At 49.3% G+C, this 11,142-nt stretch overlaps 1 protein-coding gene across 1 annotated transcript in view; it reads left to right on the top strand.

Moving 5' to 3' along the window:
• The window catches only part of Shb (SH2 domain containing adaptor protein B), a 111,929-nt gene that overhangs the window by 36,239 nt on the left and 64,548 nt on the right, over positions 1 to 11,142 (top strand). The window contains exon 2 of the mRNA XM_031377292.1: positions 4,475 to 4,595. Within this exon, the coding sequence (XP_031233152.1) occupies positions 4,475 to 4,595 (121 nt within the window). The remainder of the gene's footprint in view (positions 1 to 4,474; positions 4,596 to 11,142) is intronic.

Here is an 11,142-nt window from a genome sequence, read left to right as displayed (position 1 = left end):
GGGGGGGGGGCAGGGCATGTTCTCTAGTTACCTAGATATCCGTGGCCTCAAACTGTTAATGAAGCTGAGGTTGGTGTTAGTGGTGAATCAATGAGAAATGGCCTGGCTGGAACCTTGCAGGCAGACCCAAGGGTCTACACCCGGAGTAAACAAACAAAATGGCATGGCCTGGCAAGTCTGGGCCCTCATGGCATACCATCCCCCCACTTCCCAGGGATGGGAAAGCAGCAGAGACATGCCCCTCCCCAAGCCCACAGCTGAACTAGAACCTCTGTGCTTCTGTTCCCAGAAGCAGCAGGTACCTCAGAGTGACTGGCAGGTGGGAGGTGCCTGTGGAGGAATGGGCATGGGTTGGTGCTTGTGTCCCATTCTTAGAACATGACAGCAGCCATCCCCTTATCTCTTTGTTGGCAGATGGGACCTAGAATGTGCGCATCTGTGTGTTGAGAGCTTGGTAGGCAAGGCCCCAAAGCACCTAGACTGTGAACCTTGAGATCTCCTGGACTGGAAACCTCTGCGAGTGGGAGGGGGACAGGGCAGGGGCCTTGCCTGTGAATCCTCTACTCCTGCACAGGCCGTGTTGCTCAGTTGGAACCAGCTCTCAGGATTGCAGAGGATGCCCTGCCTTCTGCATCTAAACTCTCAGCTCTCTCTCCTACTGCCCTCTGGGGAACAGGAGCCTCACAGTTGCTTAACTTCATGAGCAGGGCTGAGAAACCCCTGGGAAAAGTGAAATTCCAGAATAGTGACTGGAGGTTTGCCTGCAGACTAGTGGTGAAGGGGCTGGCTCTTGCTTTTGATCCCTGATTAGAATCACCTGGGTTGCTTGTTAAATATACAGACAATCAGGCAAGGAGTCTGTTGTCTTAACAGTCATTCCAGGCCATTTCTGTCTTAGACAGGTTTGGGAAGCAGTCTGTCTGCTGTTCCAAAAATAGCCTGTGGTAGAGTTTGTGGTACTTGCATGTCACACAGTAAGTAATAGGTCCTCCTTGTTTGCAGCTCTGACTCCCACACCCATCAGTCTAGGGGCAAGCTCTGTTGCAGACTTTTTCTCCAGCTGAACAACTCAGGTTCCTGTTTTGTTTCTCATAAACAGGCATGTTGTGTTGAGCGTCCCACCATGATCCTTTCCTTTCAGAGCGAGAAGCTCATGGAGAAGGCTGCAGGTCAATACCCCAGGGTGGGAAGACCTGGTATGCTTGGCATGCCAAGGATATAGATGTTGTGTGGGATTTCTCATTGTGACATATTTCAGTGACCACTTTTGCCCCCGTTTCCATGTGCACATTTAGGAGTAAATACCGAGATGTAAAATTGCTGCGTCAGACTATGTATGTGTGCTTGAGCATTTCCATTGATTCTGGTGAAAGTTACCACACTTCTCACGAGGTCCCAGTTCTTCATACAGGGGTAGCTGTCTTACAAGAGCAGTGAAAACACTCAGCCAGACAAATGGAAGGGTAGCCATTGGCCACACCCACCCTCCTCAGCACTTCCCTTGGGATGGATGGACAGGAAGACTGCTTCCTATCTCATAGCTGATCCCCTTGTTAAACATTGCAAGCCTTGGCTGCCCGGAGGGACGGAGCTCTACCCACAGCTTGTGTTCTATAGAACACAACCTGTAGGCAGCCCACAGAACCACAGTGAAGAAGAGTGTTAGGAATGGTGGATTCTAAGTCCCAGAGTGGGAGTGTGGGCTGGTTCCAGGACATCCTGCTGGATGCTTGGTGACTTGACTGGCCCTGCCTCAGGGCTGCTCTGTGGCTAATTTATGAGCTGGTGAAAATCCTTTAGTCACAGGGGAGAGAGAGCCAAGGAAGAGGGGTGACCCGGGTCCCTGCCCTTTTGCTATCTCGGGCCCCCTTTAATGCGGGGACCAGGAGCCTTGCTTCCCACAGAAGGCTGCCTGTGCTTTGGGCGGCCTGCACACAAGTCTTGGCTGATTCCCATGGATCAGCAGTTCGCTTAGACTTACAGGACTCATCTGCTAACTGGGGCATCCTAAACCAAGCAACCCCAGCAGGCCTGCATTTGTGGAAAACCACTGAGTGCATAGCAGCCTTCAGGATCAGCTCCTTCGCATGAGCCCCAGGTAACCAGGACATTTACAGTAGGTAAGCTGTCATACCACCCGGTCTCTGTGGCCAGGGCCTATATCTGTTCACAAGGGACTCTGCCTCCCTGCCCCCTTCCTAACACCTGGTTAAAATTTTACTTCCAACTAGGACGTGATTTGCGTAAGGTTGGACCGTTCAGTGCAGTGTTTGCCAAGTTTCAGGTTGCATAAACCCCATTTCCCTCCCCTCCATCAGCCTCACTTTGAAGTTCAAAAGCAAATTGATTAAATCTACATTTTAGGAACCTTCCTATTTGCTTCTTAAACTAACAGAATTCTAAACTTTTTTTTTTTTAAACGGAAGGATTTTCAGCTGTCAGCAGGTATAACTGGAGCCACATGTCATCAGAGACCAGGGGTTTTCCTGGTTTTAGGGTTTGTGAGTTCTTATTGAAAAGGAAGTAAGCAGGGCAGGCAGCTGGGGACCCATGACAGCCTGAGCCCAGATCTCATTTTAATTAGAAAATATAGACAACGCCTGCTTTATCGCAGGCCTCCCAGTGCTCTGATCTGAAGATGAACAAAGATTTGGTTTATATCCCTAAAGTCTCCATGTTTGCAAATTACAGAGAGGGGGCAGAAATGCTGATTGCTGAGTCACCTTGGAAACTGCAGCTAGACTAGGCGCCACCTTACCAGTGACCCACGGTCTCCAGTAGAAACCCCAAATAATTTTGTTTTCTTCCCCTTTTTACTGAAAACTAGAAGACTTTCACATTGCTAAGACAGTGAGGGAGTGTGGGGCAGGAGCAGCTTGTTTAGCTGTCAGCTGCAGCAGCTAGCTATGTACTTCAGGATCTCCGTTGGGATGTCTGGTCCCTTGAACTCAACAGCTATGCCCACAAAACCCACATCTGAACTGTTCTGACCCACGGTGCTTCCCATACATGACTCTTAATGTATTCTGCAGATGGTAGAGTGCAAATATCAAATGAAAGACAAGGTAAGCCTAGCTCTCCCCAGCCCCCTTCTTTCCTGGCTTGGTGTCATTTGAGCTCACTGAAAGGCACTGATTACCATGTCATCATGTGGAGGAGCCCCTGGGACCAGAGACTAACTTGGCTTTGTCTGCTCAATTGCTGGTGCTCTAGGCCTGAGTCTTCCCTGATCATGTGCTTCAGTTTAGTGACCAGGGACAACTACCTGCTCTCCCTTTTCGGACAATATATTCCAGGTAGCTGGTGGTCTCTTGTGCTGCCCTGACAGGGCCACTGCCACCAGCTGCCATTCACCAGGCAGAGACTGGGGTCTTCTCTAGTTTACTGGCCTTGCAGATGCCTTACATTCCAGGAGCCCTGAGAGAAGTGCGACTCCTGTGGTTTCTAATTAAACCTACAATTTAAATAACGATCCAGCAAGGGGGATGCTAACCTCCGCCCTCCCTGGGGCAGCTGCTGGGAGATTGAGGACTTATTTGCTCTTTGCTAGACACCTGACCCTAAGGGTAAGGGCGGAAGTGGATGGGAGTTTGGGGTGGGGCTGATCTGTCATAAAGGTTTGGGTTGAGGGGGCTCTTGTCCTTTTCTTCTCTGTGAAGACTAGGGAGTCAGAAATGAGAGGGGAGGTGCTGTGTTCTCCTGAAGCTTTCGGCTGGAAATTGTCATCCTTTACCAGGAAATGTGGTGCTTCTTCTGTAGAGCGGCAGAATTCCAGACACGCACACTCCTCACCAAGCCTGAGACCTGCCCCAGTGACTCATGCTTCCTCTGCTGTTAGTCAATGGGCTGGCAGGGCTCTGGCCAACTGCCAAGTGAGAGCACCAGGCTAGGCTTTGTGAGTGAGGATGTGGGGGCACCGATGCCCACCCTAGACCTCAGTCCCTTACAAAAGGGTCTGCTGGCCCTCAGACTCCTGGTCTGTGCTGTTTTAACGCTGGCATCTGTGCATCGCCGAGTCTGGTGTGTTCATCAGGCCTGTCTAGGGCCACACTCATCTTTTATATTTGTTGATCTCACCAAATTGTTGTGTGATGACCCACAACATGATTGTGTTCCAGATTTGGAGAAAAACGAGATGCTGAACGCAACTATCCTTGTCTGAGGTCTTGGGCTTCAGCCAGCACCAAGGGCCTGCCAACATTTCTGTGCTTTCTGTGATCTCCCAACTCTCTCCCCATTGCTCCATTCACTTGAGTAACACGTTCCCCACGATTCCAGGTCCTCATCTCTGCACTTTGTGTGCCTCTGACCTTGACTTAGCTGCTCTTGTTCCCGCAGGGTGGGCTCAGGTTTCCTGCTCCCCTTCCCCTTCTTGCTAGCCCAGGAACGGTTTCTGTTGACTGGAGCAATGCCTGGCTGTGCACAGTGGTGAAGCAAAGCCAAAGGTGGCCTCACACTCTCTTCCTCTCTGCAGGTGATCATAGCTGATGACTACTCGGATCCCTTTGATGCCAAGAACGACCTCAAGAGCAAAGCGGGAAAGGGTGAGAGCGCTGGCTACATGGAGCCCTATGAAGCCCAGAGGATCATGACAGGTGAGCAGAGCACAGGCACAGAGTTTTTGTTTTTGTTTTCTGTTGCTGTGACAGAACAGGAGAGTGGGCGATTTATCATGAGTGTGTAATAGAAAGGTACTTTTGTGATGCTACAAGTAGGTACATTTAAGATCAGGCAGACTCCAAGGCCTGCTGCTCCATCATAGTGTGGCAGAAAACAGAGCAAGTAAACTGCACAAGAGACCAGAGGGAAGACCTTGCTTTCCCTACAGATAAGAACTTACTCACTTCCACAGGGTGGCATTGGTCTGTTTATGAAAACTCCATCCCCATTGCTCAAACCCCTTCCATTAAATCCTACCTCCCAACACTGCTGTGTGGAGCAGCTAGTGAGCACCATACTAGTTCTATGGGTACAGAGCACATTCAAACTATAGCACCCTGGGCTCACAGCTTAACAAGAATGGTCTGCTGGACATCATGCCACCTTCTCTGTGGAAGTATGCCTGTTCACAGTGATAGCTGAGGGTAGTGAGCTGTTTTACCAGGCCCCCCCCCCCCCCCCCCCCCCCCGGTAGTATATGTGTGTGTGTCTGTGTATAACCTGTGTGCAAAACATACACCACATGCACATGTAGAGGATAGAGGGCAGATAGGCAGCAGTCGATTATTTTACCATGTGACTCTCGTTTTAAACTCAGGTCGTTAGGCTTTGCGCCAAGTGACCTGTGGAGTCACTTTGCTTGCCCCTTCCCCACATATTGTTGGTTTGTGTTTCACCAACATCGGAAAAAAGAACTATTAGAACACAATTATAGTTAACCAGAGATACCAAGAGCTAGAGGAGAGTTTGCTCAGAATCTCCTGAATGCAGAGAGTTAGGCAGAAAACCTTATTTGGAGCCATCTACCAGCTAGCACGGAAGTGGAAACAGACCAGTTCATGCCACTTGTTAACCAGTGGAGGAGGAGGGTACCTTGTTTTCACAGAAAATTATCCTGTGGCCTTTTTGGAGAGTGCTTGGTGTTTGCTGCCCCTCCTTTTTCTCACGTTACCCACATCTTTTCCTTTTTTAGAATAGGGGCAGTTAAAAGGGGCAATTTCTGGTTGTGAGGATCTTGCCAAGGCTTCTTGTGACTCTTGACTTCTTTGTGTGTACTGTCACCATGGCGACTGATAGTGTGGACATGGCCCAGGGTGAGCTGTCAGTGTAAGCACTCCAAGAAGGGACTCAGATCCATGGACAGATGCTGAAGGCAGCTATGGAACAGGGTACAACAGGAAGTTTAACTGTTTACACTGGGCCTCTAGCCCTGAGTGACCCTGAGCTGTGTAGATAAGGATGGTCTTGAACCTCTAATCTTCCTGACTTTAACTTGAGTCGTCACGTTCAGTTTCTGTGGTGCTGGGAATCAGCTCTTGGGCTAGGCAGGCACTCCAACCCAGCTACATTCCCAGCCCATCAAATTAATCCTTGAGAATGATCCCTACAGGGAACTGTTTGAATTTCTGTGCTGTGTGTATGGAACCAGGGCAGTTGTGTGGTGCCTGGAAGGGGCCCAGGCTGGAGCCAAGCACATCTAGAATGGACACATGCCACCCAAACAACCTCTGGGATTTAGTTTCCCCTGTGTAGCAAGAACCTTAAACCAGGCAGTTACAGTGTGCAAGGCTGCTTTGCCCACATTCTGTGCCTCTGGTTTTCCTTGTGTCAGTGATACAGTCACAGTGGATGCGATGCTGCCAATTCTCTAGTCCTCATTTGCAGTAGTTGATGTGGGATTCAAGTGGAAGGCTTGTTTTTTTTTTTTTTTTTGGTTTTTTTTGAGACAGGGTTTCTCTGTATAGCCCTGGCTGTCCTGGAACTCACTCTGGAGACCAGGCTGGCCTCGAACTCAGAAATCCGCCTGCCTCTGCCTCCCAAGTGCTGGGATTAAAGGCGTGCGCCACCACCGCCCGGCGGAAGGCTTGTTTTTACCAGTAGAGAACTGAAGCCCAAGGCAACCTAGCTGCTTGGTTGTAAGGCAGCTTCTTGTGTCAGGACTATCTAGCACTTTCTTCCCAGGGCTGAGTTCTGACTCAGGCATCATTGATGGTGTTCGCCACTCTGCAACCCTAGCTCCAGATGATGGGGAGCTTTTGTGAACAACTGGTTCCACCCTGTGCAGAAGTGAGCACTTGTGGCTTCCTCTGACTCCCTCAGCTCACTGTCACAGCTCACACCACACTTATGCCACCTGTAAGAACCTGTCTAGACCCAAGCTAGGTGATCAACCTCATGGGCTCTGTGATCCAGTGCCTTTTAGATGTCTGAGCCTTGTTTACACCCTACCCAAGCCAATTCTAGAACTGCTTCCTTAAAACCTTACATCGAGTCAGAGGATGCAGCACAGTGGGGAGAACCCTAGCCTGCCTCACTCCCAGGTTTCACAAAACAGGAGACTCAGCTAGAGAGCCAGAGACCAGTCCAACTGTTCCTTTGAATAGGGAAATTGGGAAATTAGGGCTAGAAAAACAAAAACAAGTTAATCTTTTTGAGACTTATTTTGACCTACTGATTAAATGGGAAGATGAATCACCAATCTGCCCATGCTCGGTGGTACATTGGGAGACAATGTGAAGGGTTGTTACATTTCAGATGTGTGATTGGCTCAGATGACCTGAGGTTCATGGTAATCCTGAACTGAAGCCATAGGAGGCCACGATTCATTGTGACTGTCTATTCTCTCTCTCCCTCTCTCTCTCTCTCTCTCTCTCTCTCTCTCTTTCTCTCTCTCTCTCTCCTTCCGTCCCTCCCTCTCTCCCTCTCTCTCATACTCTCTAGGACTGACACATGCAAGCTCCCTCATACTTTCTAGGACTGGCTCACGCACAGGCACATACACACGCACACACACACACACACACACATGCTCTCTCATACTCTGTAGGACTGGCTCAAAGAAGGGAACAGGCAAGGACAGATCTCCCTTGGCTCATCTTTCAGACTCTCATATTGGCTCCTTCCTCCTCAGCCCTGCTGCCTGTCTGGGCCTCAGTTTCAAAAAGAAAGACTAGAATATTTCTGGGATTCCTTCCTGCCCCCACACGCATATTTGATGCTCTTAAACCAAATTTCTTATTGGGCCACTGGTCAGACAGCTTCAGAGCCCAGGTACTTTGTTTACTTTGGTTTTTGCCCCAGTGCTGGGCACTGAGCCTAGGACTTCTTACCAGTCTAGACAAACAGTCTAAGCGAACAACTGTATCCCAGGCTCTCTCTTGACATTTTTTTTAATGATGGCCTTGTTAAGTTGCCCAGGCTAGCTTTGAACTCACACTGCAGCTCAGGTAGGTTTCAGTTTGCTGAGTATTGGGGAATGCAGGCAGGTGCCAGCAGCCAGCTACAACTCAGTCTTTTCCTTTCCCCAAGTCTCTGTCCCAGGCTGTAAGCCCCTGGCTCCCAACTGTCTGTAATTGCAGCTCCGGGAGATATGATACCCTCTCCTGCCCCCTGCCCCCCATACATACTTACTTAATAAAAATAAGATGTTTTTAAAAATAAAGAGTGCCGAAAGGCGGGACCTTAGCCCAGTGTAGATCAGGTATGGGGGAGCTCTGATGGGGGACTGTTAGGAGGGAAGACTTGGGATGGATGATAGGTAGTTCAGAGGACTTCCTGCACCCACTAAGTCTTGGGGAAACCTGTAAGGTTCTCTCCATTTGCAGAGAACACTGAAGCTTGGGCCTGTGAAGGAAGCAGCAGATCCAGGATCTTGCCCTGAAGTCTGTGAATGTTTGCAAACAGCACCTGACTCAGAACCCCAGCTCTTCCTAGAGGGTCTGAGGAAGTAAGGGAAGATCACTGTGGCCTGGGCCCCTCTCAGTGTTTCTTGTTAGGGTTTATGTGGAAGTACCCTGGGGGCCAAGAGATGCCATCATGCAATAGATATCACACAAGAGAGGGGGAGAGGGGAGGGGAGGGAGAGGCAGGAGGTGGGGAGAGAAGAGAGAGAGGGAGAGAGGCCGGTGTGTGTCACATGTGGCAGCTGGTGACAATGTGGCTGCTGGCACTGAGTCACTAAAGACAGGCTAGGTTTCTAAAACCCACGTGAAGAGCACCTGGTTTCTGATGTTTCTAACCTTTGCCTTCAGAATCCTTTACAGAAGCACTCAGTGTCAGCTCATGAGATGACTCACTTTGGTTTTAATTGAAAGCATTTTCACGTACTTTTTAATATGTAAGCAATTATACATTAAAAACTCCTTAGCCTGTTGTTACTAAATCGGCTTTATAGCATAATAAGAGAGGTTAAGAGAGGTCCTTCCACACAGCCCGGTTGCCCTGATGTGACTGACTTCATTACACTCATCATCTTCCCTTTGAAACTCTCTACCTGGTGGTTGTGCTGTCCAGAGGCCCTGAAGGATGCCCTTTGTGTTGTCTCCTCTTATGTTGCCTCTGGTGGCAGGACACTTTCCAGAAACAGGAGCAAATGTATTGTATTCCTTGTGAGGAAAGAGGAAACGATGGGGCTTGGCACTATCCCTGGTTTGCTATACTGCCCTGTTGCTCCCCTCCTCTGGGCTTCATTCTCTCATCTGTAAAGCTAGATTCTGCTTTTTATGACCAGGTATGAGAAGGATCCAAATGAGGTAACAGATCTGGCTTGACTAAATCTTTAAGGTACTGTTTCTGGAGTCATCTCTAGGGACTGCCCTCCCCTGTGCAACACCCTTGAGTCTCTCAGTGGGTGACAGACAGATAGAGCACTCTCTGGCCCTGCTATTTTCTGTTCTCTGCTTCTAGTCTAGAGTCCAATAAATATTTCTGAAAAAAATAGCCCTAGGCCTTGCCTGAGATTCCTATCGCTGTGTTCACTGACATCTTGGGCAGCTGTTGTGATTTCTGAAGAGCACAGGGTCTTTCCTGGGTGAAGGATAAGCCTCCCCCTTCCCGAAGCTCCCAGCATGTCCTTACATTTGTCTCTCATCCTCACCCACTCTGCCCTATATAGCTCTCCTTCCCAAAATGTCCCTCGTATCCCTCTGTTTCCAGCTGCCCCTTGGTGGGTTCATGCATTAGCCTGCCCTGGTGGTCCTTCTGTAGTGACAGGATGAAGAGCGGTCCTTTTGGCTTAGCATCCCTTCTGTCTGAGGCCCAGATGGGCAGGCATGGGCCAAGGTCACACTGTAACAAGCATCAGAACAGAGCCTTGCAACCCAGCGCTCCTGGGCCTTGTGTCGAAATGTTTTGAAGCCTGTCCTGGCCTCCTCCCATCTGGCAGGCAAGAGGGCTCTGTCGGGATGGTGCAGAGTTCCCTGGTTGGTCTATCGTTTACTGGAATAACTTACCTACTGGACAGGAAGGAGGTAATCAAGTGTAAATAGATTCTGTATTAGTCAGCAATGGCTTCCCTGGTCTTGAGAAAGAGTGGAGCTTACACACCCAGCTTGTACTACTACCCACCCAGCTACAGACAGGGTGATAGAGAGGTTGCCATGGTGATGGGGCCCTCCAGAGTTGTTTGTTCTCTCCCACACCTGCCTCTCCCCTGGAACCCCTGACTCTGAGAACATCCAGGTTTTTTAGGACAGATGCAACAAAACCAGAGCAGAGCCAGATGTGTATGCTTGTAACCCCAATATCTGGAGGTCTGGACAGAAGAATCACAAGTTTGAGTCCAGCCTAGGTTATAGCAAGATCCTATCTTTCTTGGGCAGTATCTATGCCTGCAAGCACATGATTGTCTTTTGTATAAAATGGGCCTAAAATGCCATTGGAGAGATAATGTAGTCTTGGAAAGACCCAGGAGTGGGTGATATGGGCCCCTGAAAAAGAGTGTGGGCTGAACCACACAGAGAGTGGTGCTGGGGAAAGCTATGGTTCCAGCAGGGGCAGGGTTCTTGTCTGATATTTCACCCATCTTTTTCTCTGCTTGAGCTTGTCTCAATACTTAGCATTACTGGGCATTCTCTGACTTTTTACCTACATGTTATCTGTGTTCCCTGCAGGGGCCTCTGTACAAATACAGTATATGACTTGCTAGTCTCATTGATTGAATGAATGAACGTGCAAACTTAACCTAAGAGACCCAGGGCTGTTGTACAAAGTGTTGGGTGTTGCTCAGACACTGCCAGGTCTACCAAGTTTGAGTTTCAGACCTTGCTAAATGGAGGGCTAGGGTGGCTTTAACTTCTAGATGACTAGAGAGCCTTGGTGCCTCCTGGCCAGTTCTGTCTCTGTCTTTGTCTCTGGCAGGTTGTGCAGAAGGTCTGATTATTCCTCTGCTCCTTGGGGGAAGATGCTGGGGCTGGTCTGAACCCACCTTCATTTCTCATCACTGACGCTGATTGAACGAGTGATTGAGGGTTGGGATGCAAGTCTGTATGGAGAATAAATGAAAGACCATGAGACAAACAAAAACTTTGCCCATTTTGTAAAGATTTGCTTGTCCTTAGCCACAAGACATCAGTTTAGCAGATGGGGGTTTCAGATGCTGCTGTGTGCTGCCACTGTTCTGAGTCCTAGGGCTTATTGGTGAGCAGAGCTCCTGTACTCATAGAGCTTGGAGTCAGTTCAGGACCAAGGAAGGACACTGTCACC

This window comes from Mastomys coucha, unplaced genomic scaffold (assembly GCF_008632895.1).
Source record: "Mastomys coucha isolate ucsf_1 unplaced genomic scaffold, UCSF_Mcou_1 pScaffold18, whole genome shotgun sequence".
Lineage (NCBI taxonomy): Eukaryota > Metazoa > Chordata > Mammalia > Rodentia > Muridae > Mastomys > Mastomys coucha.
This window is presented reverse-complemented; position numbering and strand designations above follow the sequence as displayed.